Source organism: Paraphaeosphaeria sporulosa (assembly GCF_001642045.1).
Source record: "Paraphaeosphaeria sporulosa strain AP3s5-JAC2a unplaced genomic scaffold CC84scaffold_6, whole genome shotgun sequence".
Taxonomy (NCBI): domain Eukaryota; kingdom Fungi; phylum Ascomycota; class Dothideomycetes; order Pleosporales; family Didymosphaeriaceae; genus Paraphaeosphaeria; species Paraphaeosphaeria sporulosa.
In genome coordinates, this window is record NW_017253365.1 from 1,703,738 (window position 1) to 1,719,412 (window position 15,675).

Below are 15,675 nucleotides of genomic sequence, written 5' to 3' on the forward strand. Positions count from 1 at the left end.
CAGTCTGACCTACTTTGCTCCCGAGGCACAGTGCCTGCTTTTCGGAGTGTTGTACCCCTCCCACATACCTTTCTCGCCCTGCTACGTCGTTCCTCCACTCACCCGTGTCCCATTACCATTCACTCCACATCCTCAGCCATCAATTTATACCGCCTCCTTCCGGTTGCCCTTGCTCCACACGCTTTCCGCTATCGCGAGCGTAGCTAGCCGCCTTTTCTTTCACGTATGCCTGGACTTTGAGGATAAGTCCCCTGGCCCCCTTGATATCCTCTCAGCGCGCTGCTGCAGGTGCGCTAGGAGCGGGGGAAGACACACACCTTGTCATCCCTCCGCTCCAACACCTCCCGTGCCGGAAGTTGGTCGTTACGGAGCGAGTAGTAGCCCGTCTTGGTGTTCTCGATATGGCTGAGCTGATCATGGAACGGCTCCTGCTGCAGTGGCTCACTCAATGATGCATTTCCCGACTTCTTCTTGCTCTTTTTCTTCTTCTTGTTCTTCTTGGCCGCTTCTCCCAGGGCTGTGCCTAGGGCCGTCGGTGTCTGTAGCGGTGTATGAAACTCATTGGCAGTCGGACTCAGCGACATCGGTGGAGGACTCCCGCGAAGCGTGGTAGAGCTAGCAATCGACACTGAATCGTGTGGCGCAGCCATCTCGGCTGGGCCTGAGGTGGTCAGAAAAGCTCATACTCGTTGAGGGGGAAGCCCTTACCTTCGACCATCTCTTGGTTTTGAGGCACTTCGTCGACTTCTCTTACTACATGTGCTTTCTCTGGGGTAGGCGACTTTGCCGAGAAGTAAGCTGTATGTGGGGGTGTCCCTGCGCTCGTCGGCCGTAGCGCCCGAGGCAGCAGATCCAGATTAGGGACAGCAATTGCTGAAGGGGCCTTCTTGGGCTTCTTCTCCATCACCTGACCCTGCTCTGGGGCTTTTTGTCGCGTGGCAAGCTCGATGGACGGGTCCACAGTCTCGACACTGTTGGCCTGCGCGTCATCCTTCTCATGACACTGCACAGTCTGATGAGGTCCGGCCTGCTCCAATGCCACCTTGCTTTCTTGAACCTCCACAGGCTGTTGAGCTTCCAGGTTCTGCTTCGGTGCAACATAGCTCATACGACGCGACTGGTTACCTGAATCCTCGTCGCTCTGCTCCTGCGCAGGATCCTTCTTCGTGCCGTTGGAGTTGGGTGCGCCTCCCTTTGCCTCCGATGGTGTATCGTTGGCATGGCTCTCTGTCGTGACCGGCGCCTCGACTTTGCCCTTCTTCTTCTCTTTCTTCTTGGCCTGCTTTTCCTTCTTCTGCAAAGCCCTAAAGGTCCTTGAGTATGGATTGAGTGATTCGATTTGCTTGATACCCTGCTTTTTCGCTGTCTCATTCAGAGTCTGATACAGTTCTGAAGTTGTTGGGATATATGTGTTGCGTGGTCCCTGAAGCACGGTAGCACCTAGCTCGAGATCGTTGGCTTCCTCACAGCGTTGGAGACCTGCCACTTCATGGGCTTCGTCGGGAGCTGCCTGAGAAGACAGGTCCGTCTCGATGTTGGTAGCGCTTGCACCAGTAACTTTCTGAGCGTCGTCATCATCGCCACCTGGCTGCGATTCTTGGGCAGAATGAAAGCTGAGATCGTTCTTTTGATCATCATCAGACGGCGTTTCGTCTTGTGCTGAAGAATTCGCGGTGATCTCTTGGACTTGCGAGTTTTTAGCAGAGCCAACGGCATTCGGCTCCTCATTGGAAACCTCCACTTGATCGGCTGGAAGCGGTAAAGTTACTTTTGTAGGCGAGCACAGCAGAGCATCTTGATATTCGGCAGGTATCGACTCGAAAATGTTCTCGGGGGCTGCCTGTGCACTGGTCTGCGGAGGGCCTTGCGGAAGCTCGGATGCTGCTGCAGTGTGTGCTTCTGCGATCGTGTCCACTGTGGTCATGTCTATGGGTGTTTCATCTACAGTGTTGCCTAGTGCTGCCTCCACGCCATTGCTGGGTGTTTCCTCCGAAATATTCACGAAACCTTTTACTGGGACATTGCTGGGAACTTCTTCGATAGGCGCTCTAACGGCTGTGCCTGCGCTCGTATCGGTATTTTTGTCTTGTAAAGATGGCTCATCTTGTCTAGTGCTGTCTGCAGCCTCGAAGGTTGAAATGGCGTTCGACGAAGGATGTGAAGCCTCCCCGATCTCACTCTGACGGTCCTCATGTGCGCTATGGTTCTTCTTTTTAGGTAAAATCTTTTTGGCCTTTCGCGCTTCCGGGCTTCCACGTGTTGCCGGATATTCAGGTTGTTGTAGCTTGTTCGCACGATGCAGGTCGCTCCTAGCATCCTGAGGTGAATACTGGATCGACCCCACTGATGCAACGTTACTCTCGGCCGGGCGACGAAACTCATGAGATGCTCCGCGAGGTTGTTGCGAAGACATTGGATATTGAAAGTAACGCCGAGCAACGCTGACGTGCAGTTCTCGATCTCTAAACTTCAAGTTCTTAGCATTCACAGCCTCCAGAGCAGTTCTCGCTTCGTCTACAGTGTCGAAGCTGACGAAAGCCTGGGTGAAGTCTTTGGAGTCGAAATTGCGCTTAATCTGTACTGATTCAGGTCCGACACCCGTAGATTCTAGGAACGCGACTCTGAGCTCTGATGCATCAACTTCCTTAGGCAGATTCTTGACGTAGAGCAGACGGACGGTGTTATTCTGTGGGCCAATGAAGTCGTAGGAGCAGCCGAATTGCTTGTCGTTGACTATACTCGGATCCACCTCAAGGCCATTGCTCAATTGACGTACCTGGGTACCCTCAAAAAATTGACCACTACCGCCTCGCATGCCATTTTCCGCGGAATCTGACGGGTACGAACCGTACAGAGACCGGTCAAAGGTACCTGCTGAGGACTTACGGCCTCGGTCTGCATTGTTCGAGTAGTTCCCACGACCTCCTTTCCGGGGACCTGTAGTCGTAAATCCAGCCTTGTCCGGACGCTCTGCACCATAGGGATTGAAAAGCCCAGATGTCTTGGTGGACTGACTGTTGCTTCGCTGCATTCCGGGAGCATCCGTGTCACGACCCTGCGGGTATTGGAGGTTGTTCGACATGTCCATGAATGGTGTAGGCGCGTACTGCTGATAAGCTGAGTCATGTAGCTGAGGCAGAATTGGTCCCGGCGGAGGAAACATCGCAACCCGTGACATCATTTCCATATGGTCCACTTGGTTCGGGTGCATAGGTGGTGATGTCACCGAGGTATTCGATGGAAGACGTGCCCCGGGAGGAAATGGATTGAATGGGCCTGGCATGGGCGGTCCATACCGATGAACAGTACCACCATGCAGGGAAGGGCCAGAGAGATGTCGCGGATGTTCGCCAGAAGGCATACGACCGTTTTCCACAAAGCCGTGCATGTGTGGTGTTTGGGTGTACGAATTAGTCCCTGGCCGATCGCGCCGCTTGTTATGACGAGGTGGTCCAGGATATGGTACTGGGATCATAGGTGCACAATGGCCCATGATGAGAAAATCACCTGCATGAGGGAGGGTTCTCTGTATATGCGATGAGGGAAAGGATGGCTGCCGCATGAGCGGGGCATTTGGCGCAGACTGAACGGGCCCAGGCACTGAGTTTGACGATCCAGGAAACGCTGATTCTGCGCATGTTAGAACAGGAGCGTGCAATCGGAAGAGGAGGTTTGGGGGGTGTATTACGTGGCCTGACAATTACCGCCGACTTATGACTGAGCTCTGCAGTTGTCCTGCGGTCATTGATCGTAGGAGACAACGGCTGTGCTTTGCATGTAAGTCCAACAGGGCTCGCAGACTGCGCTGCATGATGCTTCACCATGTACATCTGCATTCCATGCCGCAAGGCCCACGTAGTATGGTAGAGAAAGTGACGCGGGCAATCATCCTGCTCGCCTTTGGTAAAGATCTCGTCGACGATAGCGAATTGATCGTTCGTGTCATACATAAGATCGGTATACTTTGCGAGCTTTTCGAGCTTCTCAGGGTTTAGCGGACCCCATGCCTGTGCAAATTTCGTGACCGAAACCAGATTATCGTGGCAGATAGCGCCAAGGACGTCTTCTAGAAAGCCAGGTGACTCGAGGTGGATATCGGCATCGTCCCAAAGGTCGGTGATCGTCCATCCGGCGCTTGGGAAGAAGCAATGGTAGAACTCGGGACATTTCTCGCGCCAGTAGCCGGCGAACTCGAATACGCCTTGGGTCTTGTCGCTCCGGACTATGACCGGTGCGGGAGGGAAAGGAGGGTTGCGATGTGGGTGGCGGCCACCGTCGGTAGAGAAGACAGCAGCGCCTGTTCCAGGTTGCGCGTTCATCCTGCGCAGACGCGGAGACACGCGAGTTGAGCACGCAGCGGCAATGGCCGTCTTCTCTGAACTGGCGGGGGAAGAAACTGGCGGCGCGGTATGCAGAGCAGCCTTACCGGTAGCGGGCGTGCTATCGGGGGTTGACGTAGGCGCTGCTGCTGGTGGTGCCGCTGACGGTGGACGCTCGACATTCGCCATGACGGAGATGCTGTTTATGATACAGCAAAAGAGCACTTAAGGAGTTGACAAAAGAGAGAGACGATCGGTCGAAGAAATGCACAAGTAGATGTGACGCCAGGACACCGAAAACGCCAGAAAAGAAAGGGTGGTGGGTGAGGTGAGGCGGAAGGTGCGGGAGGTGAAGTCGAACAGAATACCGAGGGTTTTGATACCTGTGTGAAAATGGGGAAGGCGCGCGTCCCTCACCTGGCAACCGTGTGTGCTCGACCAAAAGGCAGCGGTGAAGCTGAAAGTTGGAAATTTGGTCGACAGCCTGGGACTTTGGCCTCAGGCCTCACCAACTTCCTTCAGCGCAGCGAACCACCCATCTGAAAAGCAGCAAAATGGATGAGAAGAGACAGAAGCAGACCAAACCGATAGTTAGTGGACGCAGAATCAAGCAAGCTTCAATGCAGCTGCAGGCGATGCACCAGGTTCCCGGGAACGAGGAACAGCACGTATGCCACCTCTAAACACGCACCATGGTACCTCACTCCGGTACAAGACGAATGAATCAATGAGACATTTATTTCAGATTGGAGATTCTTGCGCTAATATTGTGCAGCCACCCGTCGCTTCCCACTTTTCGTTTGCTCTTAATCTGGCACGTGTGCGAGGGACCCACTAGATGCCCAACAAAACATGGCCATTCCCGTCGACCCTATGTACAGAGCTGAACCATTGCTATGGTATCACGCCTTGTTGTCCTTGGATATCGAGCGGAGCATCGATAGAATCTCGGACTCGCTCTCTCCCACGACTGTGGAGGTTAGCACTACCAACTGGAAATTGCTGAAATGTTGAACATGCCTGCTTTGCCTTGATTCCAGTCCACCACCTGTTGTTGGTCAGCATATGAAAACGTGGGTGTAGGGCGGCACTCACTACTGGCCGCAAGAACGTCTCGCCGTCTGCCTTCAACCTCCGCATCGCATCTGTCTCATCTTGTGCCCCCGAAACGACCTTGGACGCAGCCCCAGATCCACCCAGATAATCGAGGATCGATTTGAGCTGATCGGCGGTAGGCGGCGCCTCGGTCACGTCGAGCTCAAATTCCATACGTTCAGCCTTGTCCTGTGCCTGGTGGGAGCTTGCTTGGTCTTCCGTAGCATGCGCTACTGACTGCGCATTGGTTTGCTTGAGGAGAGTAAGCACACGGGTGGAGGCGGTGCTCGACGGCTTGTGGAAGAGGGTCACGACGTTCTTCGCGCCATGCTGCAGGCATTGTCAGTGAAGTTGATCTGCATCCAATTGAACACGTACGCACCTCTCCAAAGATTCGCTTGAACATGATGGCGGTGTGGGACGATAATTTTCAGTAGCTGGATGGTTTGTTGCGTTGGAACGTAGCTGTGCAGAGGAGCTTCAGAAGCTGATGTTCGGAAGTGACGTCGCGCGGCGCTTGTCCGCTTAATGTGGTATAACGCCACCGGAGCTCTGCCCAAGCTTTTTGCAAACGACTACTCAAGTGTGGGGTTGCGTGCTTCTCCGTGTGTTGATGGAAATAGCAGGTAACAAATAGCTTGCCAGAGTGTCTTCTGATATGAGGCTTATATTGAGTACAGAACGCAGTCAGTGCCCGCATCAATGACTGCCGACTGTGCCATGCCTCTCTACTCTTTTGTCTCAAAGCGCCTTGATGCACTTGGAATTGAGTACTGTTCCCTTCAAAGGGGTCGATATCACATCCGATTGATAATCACTTCATATACGTCGCCTCGGATGGGCGAGACGGAGAAAGCACTACATTGTCGACCAAACACGACGGAAACTGTGGTGACGTGGAACCATATGAATGGTGTTTCATTTGCAGCTTAAAAGCCGAATGTGCATTGACGCCCTGAATATGCCCCTATCCTCCCAAAGCCGGGGGATCTCAAGTACATAGACATGCCGGGTTACGTCCATGCCGTGCCGAGCCTCCCAGTCCCTCTGATCCAGAGTCATATTTCATCCCGAGGATACCAAATTCATGACAGATGATTGAGCGAGCATTCCACATAATTTCTTTCCCGTCTCCGTCGTTGTCTACGATCCAGGGTTGGGGTTCATCTAGAGACGCGTCAGTATTCGCTGCTGGAGTGATTCAACGGGCTATCTCTGCGCACCTTCCTCTTTCCACCAGTCAGGGTGACGTTCACGAAGCGGCGGGTGTATGTGAGCCTCTTCTTGGCGCGGCCCTTGGGAGTCTTCTTCTTCTCCTGAGGCTCAACCTATAGACGTAATATCAGCGAGCCGTTTCCTAAACTAATCCAGCCAGGCAGTTCGGGATGCTTCATCTATTCATTCATATCCCAGAAAATACTTCTCCATCAGCGCTCGCGCTGTGCTTATTCTCCTGCGCAGTTCCTTCTTCGTGACTCTAATATGACAAGTATGCGTACCTTGGGCGTCTGGGACTTGACCTTTCCGGCACGAGCGAGGGATCCGTGAACTTTACCCATGATTGCGGTATTCGGTTGCGACGAGTGATGTGGGTGCGCGGTCGGTGGTCGATATTATCCCTATGTGGCGAAAGACAGTGTTAGCCTTGTGTACGGCACTGCAGACCCCGGAGGAAGCGTTGGATGGCCAAGCCGCGATTTTCTGCAGAAGGAGCAGCGGGTTTCGATGGATAGGGATACGTACGGGTTGTTGCGGTTGTCGTGGTCGAGTGATGACTGTGCGGGCGGCGGCGACGTCGTGGACCAAAAATCGCCCGAGCGGTTGTGGGTGGTCTTGGCAAATCTAATCAGATGATCTGAGATCACCGAACGACATGCGAGGGACTTCTCGACAACGTCAGTCCTACAGGACAAGACTTGTACATGTGCATTTCACCGACGTGCGTGAATACGCTGCACTCTCCACGTCCTTTTCATCGCCCTCGAAAGCGCCAGCACAACAACGAATCTCTTTGAAGCTAACCGAATTCCCCACGCAGGCGCTCGGGTGATCTTGTGATGCGATACACTACTGCGACCCATTGATACTCTTCCTCCCTCGGGTACCTCTGCTTCTATCCTCAATCTGCGCCGTGGGGGCATAGTACCACCCTTTTTCCATTCTAACTACAACATATTTCTTTCAAACTACAAACATCAGGCACCATGCGTCTAGATCCCGCCCTTCTCCCCCTCATCTCCTTGGCCTCGGCATCCGCTCTCCCATCATGGCACGATAAATCCGCGCATGAGATTTATCACGACGGGGCCGGCTTCAAGATTCCCACCGTACACGAGTCCGCCGTCCTAGCACGTCGCATCCTCGACATAGAGCGTGTCGGTACGCTCAGCACTGTGTTTCCTACCACACACGCCACCGAGAACCGCCCTTCAAATGTAGGAGGCTCGCCCATCGGCTTGCCAGACTACTTCGCCAACTGCGAGCCCGACACTGGCAACCCCACCATCCTCGAGCTCCCGATAGCGACCTCGTTCAAGAACGTCCAGGCGGGGTCCAACATCTCTCTCTCACTAAGGTGGCATGCGCCGTATAAACATTGGTACAGCGTGGCTTCTGTGCCGCGCTTCAACCTTGTTGGATATCTGGAGGAGTTCACGGACGAGGAAGTCAAGGACGAGAACATTGCTGCTTGCTTCGTGAAGAAGCATCCCGATGCTGCTACGTGGTTACCGGGCAACCGCATCCACGTTAGCAAGTGGGTGCGCCTTGTTGTGCAAGAGATCTACTGGATTGGGGGCTTTGGGGATCGCGCGTATATCGGGTGGATTCCGTTGGAAGAGTGGCAGAGCGTGAGTCAGGACGAAATCGAGAAGGCAAGGCTGCCGGGCGAGGACTCGCCATGGAGCTGGAGATTGTGGTTTGGGTTGGTCGACAACAAGCAAGAGATGCTGGAGCTGTGAGGTACCTAGCGCCACGATAGCACCGTATCACGGGCGAGTCATCTTGGTTCCACACTTGACTGCCACGTGTTGTGACACTGTCGGCTTCTATGCGGCGAGTTCGTCGGTGATAGATTGTACCTAGAACCGCCATATGCACATAGCGCAGCGACTCAGGCAGATTGTCGACGGGGCTTGCATATGTACTACACTGAGTAATCTCACCAACTACGGTTCGCGAACACACATTCTCAATTTCCATGGCCATGGTCCTGCCTACCTTCGTATCCAACACTGCAAGCCACATCCCAATGCGCACCAAGTCGCCAAATATGCTTACCCGCCCACCGCCCAGACGCACGCCCATCACCTTCATCTGCGCAAACACCGTATTGACCTGCGATGTTCCCTGCGCCGCGCACGCGAGGTGAGGCTATCCCCGCGGACTTCCATTGATTCCACGAGCGCCCCACTCAGGCAGCAACGCACCAGGACCAGGCACAAACCCCCGAGAAGCGCTCGCATGAAGGTTTGGTAGCTTTCTGAGGCGCCCAAAGGCCCGAATAAAATGACGTGCCCGTGTATCCTGTGAACATGGCTTCCACACACACACACACACACACACACACACACACACACACACACACACACACACACACACACACACACAGGCATGACTCGGCCCCGGAGAGCGGAAGTTGCCTGCACTGATCTTCCGGGAGCTGGCCTGGAGATGGTGGAGATCACGCTCGGCGCGCCACTTTACGTGCATGCCGGGCGGCTGATGCGCGGTCTTTTCCAAGTTGCCATGTGCCCTGCGGCCCTTCTTCGCGGCGTACCTGATAAGCCAGAATTGCGATCCACCGCGAAGCCGTGCGATTCAGTGTCGCCAGCAGTACATGTTGCGCTGGCGCGTCGACTCGCCTCGAACCATGATGAAGCGGGCGCCGCAGGTCGCGATGCAAGCGCCGGAGCCTGTCGTCCGATGCAACGAAGGTGCAGCCACGGGCGCGTGCCTGCGATCTCCAGGGACCAAGACGGCGCTGTCGCTGTCGCAACCGACGTACCGGAAACGCTGGCTCTGCACGACTCGCCTGGCTGTGGCAAGCGACGAGCTACGAGCAAGCCCTCGTTGAGTTCCCGTGACATGTGGCCGCGCCTCGTGCGGCCAGCGCTTGGCGAAACCTGGCTAGGGACCGGACGATGTGCACTACAGAGATGATCCCTGTGCCAGGGCCAGCCTGCGGTGGGCTCCCACGTTGCTGAAGCGGGCGGAGGAGGCTCAACGGTCTCGTAGAATGGTGTCGTGGAATCTTCCTTTTGTGGGCTAGCCTGCCCTGTAGCCGGGATGAAGGCTGGAGCAGCGTGCGACGTCGCTGTGCGCGCCTGTGTGGTCGTGTGTGCAGCAACAACACTGAAAGGCGCCTGGCGAGGCTGCAGCTCCCAGAGATCTGCCGAGAGCAGCCAGAGTAGCATCCCAATCGGACTCGATTCGCATGGCGGGTTACGCAGTCGCTTCCCTTGTGTCGGGACGTTGCCTACGGAGCATGACGCTGCCATCGTACGACTTGACGCATCCATCACACAGCTACCAATTCTTGCTTCTTGCCACGCTGCATCCCAAGGCAATGTCATCACACATGACTAGCCTTCACTACGCTGAGCGTGCCGGCTGCACGGTACAGACCCGCGATCCCGGCCACATTTGCTGACTGCCTCGCGGCCGCCGACGGCATCCCACTACCTCGCCGAATTTCGCTCCTCCCAAGAATCTATACCGTATATCGCTGCAGCCCCGACCCGCCTCGTGCACATGGCTGCATCAGATCAGCAAGTTGCAGCGGGTGAACGCCGGCCAGTGCGTCCGTGTAATGTTCGCTCGCCTGATGAGTCGGGCCCGCCAAATCCTTCTATCCAGGCTGGTATCTTGCATCAGGGCGACGCGGCAGAGCGTCTTGGGACAGACCAGATCTCGTTACTTTTTCGCCGTGGATGAGCTTCCCCCAAGGGCCCTCGCATTTGGGGTGATCATGCATGAGTCTCCGCAATCCTTCCACACGTGACTCCATCTTTCCAACGTTCCATCTGCCCTTCAAGTCTCCGCGAGACATGAAGTTGAGTCCCTGAAGGCTGCATACTCTCCCATCAGCGTGATGGGGCCGCAGACCGGAGAACCATTATGGCCCCTGTAGACTGCGTCCCCTGGGCGAATGCAGAAATCCAAAACGTCGTGGCCCTATACCTTTCCTTGCTCAAGTCAACGGTTACAACCATCCGCCCGTGAGATCGTCTTCCGTACGGCGATCTCCGGCGTAGTCAGCCCTTTGAAATACCTCCTCTCACGGCTACATGTAGACGCTCGGGGACGATCGCTCTTTCACGCTGGACATGGCACCCAAAAGAGATGACCTGCCCTGCTTTGATCGTGCCTTCAGGAGGTGTGCCGGTTGGTGGCCCACGCAGCGGACCTCACGACAGGGCCACAGCTATCTGCAACGGTGATAGCAACGTGCCTAGACTGTGCGTCTCGGGCAAGACGGGCAACTTGCCACGGCCATCTTCATCAAGCCGGTGGGCTGAATGACTCCTGATAGCCCTGCCTCGATCGCTCTTATGACTCCTATAGAACGCCTACCTAGATCGATCGTAGCATGCAAGACTGCGATGCCTCTGGCCGTGCGGAGACTTTTGAGCTTCGATATCACATCGCAGTCCCACTAACATGCCCGACACAGTCCCAGAAGTTTTTCCGCGGCCTGGCCCGCAGGTTGGGAGATCCTGGCCTGAGGCAGGTCTGGCAGCAGCATGTACCTAGACGTTGGAGGTAGCAAATATTGACAGAGCAGCAGGCGGCGAAGGTAGCATGCAGTGCCTGACTACAGCGCATGCGCCCGTCGTGTCCTGCACGGAGGTTGAACTTTGGGACTGGCATCGGCAGAGGCGGCAGCGGAAACAGTCTCAGGGGAACAAGTTTCGACACTCCAAACCGTTTCACGCAGCACGACACCACACCGTAGACACGCGTGGCCGCGTATGCCCTGCCTCGTCGTGCTTCGGCGAGTCGCCCGTAGGATCATGGAAGGGACGATCTGATCGCCGCGCTGGCACGTCCTTCATGCGTGTGTACGAGACTCAGTAACCATTGCACGACTGTCAAGTGTAGCGCGAGCATGTTCCCCAGTTGTTCATGCGCCTACGGCCTACGCGGCCTCGTCGCACCCTCGAGAAGGGTTCCCAGAACGGCGCTGGCGAATGACATGAGGCTGCCCCATGGATGATCCTGACAGGACCCATAGCAACGGCTTTTATGAACGTGCGAGCAACTGACTGTCCAATTTCTACCTCACGGTCCGGTTTCCACTACGAGGAGCTTGGGCCAGGCGTCAATGCGTCGCAGCGCGGGCATCCTTACACCGCCAGGGCCGAGTGAGTGGTAATCTCACGAAGATGAAGGACACGCATTGTTGGTGGAATCTTTGCATCTGATCTGTTTCCACAATGCGGCGTAGCGGTGCATGCTAACGCGCAGGATCGCTATAGTACAGTGGCGGCAAAACACTCGCCAAAACATTGCGACCGGCCCTCACAGGCACTGCGTCGATGTTGATCAACAAAGGACGTACATCCCCTAAATATAGACAATGGGAAAAAAAGTAGGGTACAAGCTTGTATCCCGGACCGTCAAATCAGCAAACGCCATGGTGATGCAGGAAAGGAAACATTAGATATGCCGCTTCAAGTACGCCTGTAGTGGTGCCGTCCAGTGGTATCACACCGACCCGTAGATGCTAGAACGAACGATTGCAACCGCGCGAGATCCATATACAATTCAAGGCAAGCTAGGCCGTGATCAGAACGCCGGGAGAGAAAATTACTGCACAATGAGAGATTCGTCATGTCGTGAGAGTTGTCGATGCGTGGCAGCCCCGCTCGTGGCGCTTCATGTTGCTTCGGACGCTAAAGGCCTTGCCACAGCCAGGCTGGGGACATTTGTAGGGCTTCTCGCCAGTGTGGCTGTGGCTGTGGATGCGCAGGCTGCTTGGTCGCGAGAAGGCCTTGTTACAGGTAGAGCAGATGTATCGGTCTTGCGACTGAGGGAACGCGGATTGACTGGAGGTGCTGATGTAGTGGTGGTGTTGCCACGGGTTCGATCCGTTACCGGAAGGCGTAGGCAGAGGCAGAGGCATTTGCGGTTGGAAGTTCGAAGGCAGAGCTCGTTGCCCATACATGCCCATGGAGTAGGGGTGAGACTCGGGAGAGTAAAAAGAGGCCGCTGACGCCGGACCTGGTGATGAAGCATATGGCGACGGAGCGTAGGACGATGCGCTATATGGAGACATGGAGGATTGCGGTAGAGGAGTTCGTCTGACGACAGAGGAGTGAGGACCGGTCTGGCGTTGTTGGTGAGGCTCCATGTTGTTGAGTGACTGGCCGAGGTAGTAGGAGCCGGCGCCAGAGTGAGTCGAAGCGGTCGACGGAGACTGATTGCCGTCAACCACTGAGTCCGGGTGCATAGGCGGCGTAGGAGGGAGGGTCAGTCTGGGGTGGCTCACGATCGTGGGACCGAAGGCTTGCTCTGAACGGCTCTCGGGCTGCTGCTTTGTTACTGCCACGCTGGACTGGTGCTCCTGCCCCGGTTGTGGTGAATGTGGTTGTGACCTGGGGCTTGGGCTCTGTCCGGCTGCAGCTGCTATTAGCGAAGTTTCGGAAGGAGCGTCTGGATCGCAATTACCTGTCTCGGATGCCGCCTTCTCACCATCCGCAATGTGAAGCAGACTCGATATCGACGGCAGTGAGGGCTTCTGCTCCTCGACTGGTGGTGAGGGTGGCGACTGTGGGTGTCGTTGGTACTGGTACTCGACTTGTTGTTGCGAGATGTGTGTGGAGTACTGGGCGGGAGCTGCTGCGTAGGACTGCGGTTGCTGATGTTGCTGAGAGTAATAGTGTGATTGTTGGAGAGGTTGCTGTTGGTGGTAGTGACGGTCGTGCGCTTCACGTTCCCTCCCGCTGCCGTGTACCATACTAGCGAGATGCATAGCCATGAAGACGTCACGGGTTCACAAGGTGAGGTGGTGTAATATAGGTCGAGGTGAGGAAGTGATGACGAAAGGCAACAGAGAAGAGGACGGGTAGCAGCAGATGTACAGAATGGGCACCGGGACCTCGGGGCGTGGCAGAGCGGGACGAGTCGTCGGGCCTGCAAGCGTTCAAGTACGATGGGCGGTTGGCGAGATTCAGCACCTCAGCGTCAACTGGAAGGGCCCGCGGTGACCAAACCGTTGCCGGCAGGGTGGGTCAGACAGCGGCGAGGGACCCTGGCCGGTGTGTCCTGTGCGGAGGGTGTTGCAAATTGCTATTGAGCGGTGGACGAGGCGGACCGTTGTCTCCACGCCGCCAGCCGCTCAGAAGAGTTAGGGAGCGCCGCCTGGTCTGCAACGGTAATGCAGATGACGAACGAAAGCGGTTCAGGAGGGAGGATGCGCAAGCCCCAAGCAATGCCTTGGCTAAGCGATCCGTCCTCTTGCACCCTGGCCTGCCAATCTATACTGCACCGGCTATCGAGCCTGTTGCGGTTTGCGGCGGTGGAGGCGCGCCAGGGGCCCTGCTGGCGGTCAAGGACAGGCCGTGATGCACCGCAGATCGACTTTCCAGAGAACGAGCGCCGCACACAGGAGACAGGCTGGGGATCCCTTCTCTCGAGCGCACGATGCCCCCACAGCTGCGGCGGAGAAGATAGAGTTCCGCCGTACGCACAACGGGACGCTCAACACTGCGGCGGGTAAAGACGCAGCGAGCAGGAGAATAATTGAATTGGCCTTTGGCCAGCACCCTAGGACGCAATGCGTGATGAGGTCGGCGATCAAAGCTGCCTGAGCCTGTCGGCCGGCTAGAGTTGTGGGTGGATTAGGTAGGGATAGCCTGCACGTTCTCCTCGCGTGTGAGATCGATCGACGACGGGCGTCCGTGAGCACCTGCTTCCAGCTGAGCCTTGTGCGTTTTGGTTTAAGCCAGAGTCAGACGCCCGCGAAACTGCGTGTTCCTGCGCAGGGGAGCAGTAGGACGACGTGCAGATGGCAGAGGGTTCGAGGTAGTGCTCCTTAGACGACCTCACGCAGCCGGGGCGCCAGAGCAAAGCTTGGAGACTGGCTTACACAGGGCTGGCGGAGGATTGCGTAGTGGGTTGCAGCAATGAGTGAATGAGAGAGCTAGGTCCGGGGTGGCGCTGGCGATGGAGCCAGCGAGGAGCCTGAGACAAGCGGGCAGAGATGATACAGTAGAGAAGGCATCTTGGAGACCCTGGGCGCGGTCCCTGTCATATCGTCTGCGATGCGGTGGGGGAGCCAGATGAAGCCGCCATCGTCCCGCTGTCGAAGCTCCCTAATGGCGGTGTCAAGCAAGCCAGCCGCGGACAGCGACGACGTTCTTGAGCGTCGCCGCTACAGACTGCCGTGCCGGCCGCTAGGCGCACGCTACGAGGAGCTCGGCCGTGACGGTGAATGGCGTCCAGCAGCCTCGACGCGACGGGCGATGTACGGCGTCGTCGTCCTGGGGCGCTGTGCGACGAGGCGCTGCTGGCGCGGTGCAGCGTTCCCCAGCATGTCGCTGGCAGCTGCCTCGACGTCGCTGGCCGGCACTTGCTGACTCGCGCGGCATCATCCTTCCCCTCGACCCGTGCGACGTGGACTCCGCTGCAGCAGCGGTTCGTGTGGTGGCTCTCACCGCAGGTCCTGGGACGCGGGACGTCCTCATGGCGCGACTCGTGCTGGGCCGCGTCGGCGGCGACAAGTGTTTCAGCATCGCTGGCAGGTCGCGGGCGCCAGGCTGGTTGAGCCCGTCGCGGTGCCGGCGTGCCGACTCAGGCCTCTTTCGGCAGCCTCTCCGTTCGCACTACGCGAGGCTCGAGCTCGAGCCCTTGTGGCGGGTTGTTGACGGCCCTGGGCGGCCGCCTGTCTGTGGATGTGGAGGATCCTTCTCTGAGCGCGGGTCGATCAGCACCAGTGCATGCAGCTAAACCCTGGAGCCACGTTGGTCGTCGTGAAGACGCCTCCAAGAGACACCGCGTAGCCGAGCTGCCGTCGCGCCTCGAGGCCTCTCCCGTCTGCTCTGGAACTGCATGCTGACCGACGCAGCCTCTCTGCTCGGCTACCGCACGTGTCCGCCATCTCGACCACCGCCAGGCGGCGACCTCGCGGTGCTGGTGCAGTCTCGCGGCCCGCCCGGGCTGGGGCACAGAGCAGTGTCGCTGGCAGGGCCATCGTGAGACGCCTAGCCTGCCCAATCTCACCGCTGTGAACAGGCGTCCGGGGCAGCGGTGCGCCGGC

General features: G+C 56.8%; 6 protein-coding genes across 6 annotated transcripts; 1 reads left to right on the forward strand and 5 right to left on the reverse strand.

The window, feature by feature from the left end:
* Positions 1-1,713: 1,713 nt before the first annotated feature.
* Positions 1,714-4,716, reverse strand: CC84DRAFT_809335 (uncharacterized protein). Its single transcript, XM_018187505.1, has 3 exons — positions 3,689-4,716; positions 1,916-3,630; positions 1,714-1,767 (listed from the first exon to the last, which is right to left on the reverse strand). The coding sequence occupies exons 1-3, from the start codon at positions 4,506-4,508 to the stop codon at positions 1,765-1,767; spliced, it is 2,538 nt and encodes an 845-aa protein (XP_018035288.1). The 5' UTR covers positions 4,509-4,716; the 3' UTR covers positions 1,714-1,764.
* Positions 4,717-5,043: 327 nt separating this feature from the next.
* CC84DRAFT_1165281 (uncharacterized protein) lies at positions 5,044-5,911 on the reverse strand. Its single transcript, XM_018178683.1, has 4 exons — positions 5,797-5,911; positions 5,415-5,744; positions 5,340-5,367; positions 5,044-5,289 (listed from the first exon to the last, which is right to left on the reverse strand). The coding sequence occupies exons 1-4, from the start codon at positions 5,818-5,820 to the stop codon at positions 5,222-5,224; spliced, it is 450 nt and encodes a 149-aa protein (XP_018035289.1). The 5' UTR covers positions 5,821-5,911; the 3' UTR covers positions 5,044-5,221.
* Positions 5,912-6,557: 646 nt separating this feature from the next.
* CC84DRAFT_1094413 (40S ribosomal protein S30) lies at positions 6,558-6,973 on the reverse strand (the record flags this gene model as incomplete). Its single annotated transcript, XM_018174563.1, has 3 exons — positions 6,558-6,581; positions 6,638-6,742; positions 6,914-6,973. The coding sequence occupies 3 exons, from the start codon at positions 6,971-6,973 to the stop codon at positions 6,558-6,560; spliced, it is 189 nt and encodes a 62-aa protein (XP_018035290.1).
* Positions 6,974-7,296: 323 nt separating this feature from the next.
* On the forward strand, positions 7,297-8,616 carry CC84DRAFT_1165283 (uncharacterized protein). The gene has a single exon (XM_018178684.1). The coding sequence runs from the start codon at positions 7,619-7,621 to the stop codon at positions 8,372-8,374; it is 756 nt and encodes a 251-aa protein (XP_018035291.1). The 5' UTR covers positions 7,297-7,618; the 3' UTR covers positions 8,375-8,616.
* Positions 8,617-11,765: 3,149 nt separating this feature from the next.
* CC84DRAFT_809496 (uncharacterized protein) lies at positions 11,766-13,594 on the reverse strand. The gene is made up of 2 exons (XM_018187506.1): positions 13,086-13,594; positions 11,766-13,034 (listed from the first exon to the last, which is right to left on the reverse strand). Exons 1-2 carry the CDS (start codon positions 13,393-13,395, stop codon positions 12,247-12,249), a joined length of 1,098 nt encoding a protein of 365 aa, XP_018035292.1. The 5' UTR covers positions 13,396-13,594; the 3' UTR covers positions 11,766-12,246.
* A 744-nt stretch (positions 13,595-14,338) lies between these two features.
* CC84DRAFT_1206472 (uncharacterized protein) lies at positions 14,339-15,609 on the reverse strand (the record flags this gene model as incomplete). Its single annotated transcript, XM_018182031.1, has 3 exons — positions 14,339-14,663; positions 14,823-15,241; positions 15,412-15,609. The coding sequence occupies 3 exons, from the start codon at positions 15,607-15,609 to the stop codon at positions 14,462-14,464; spliced, it is 819 nt and encodes a 272-aa protein (XP_018035293.1). The 3' UTR covers positions 14,339-14,461.
* Positions 15,610-15,675: the final 66 nt, after the last annotated feature.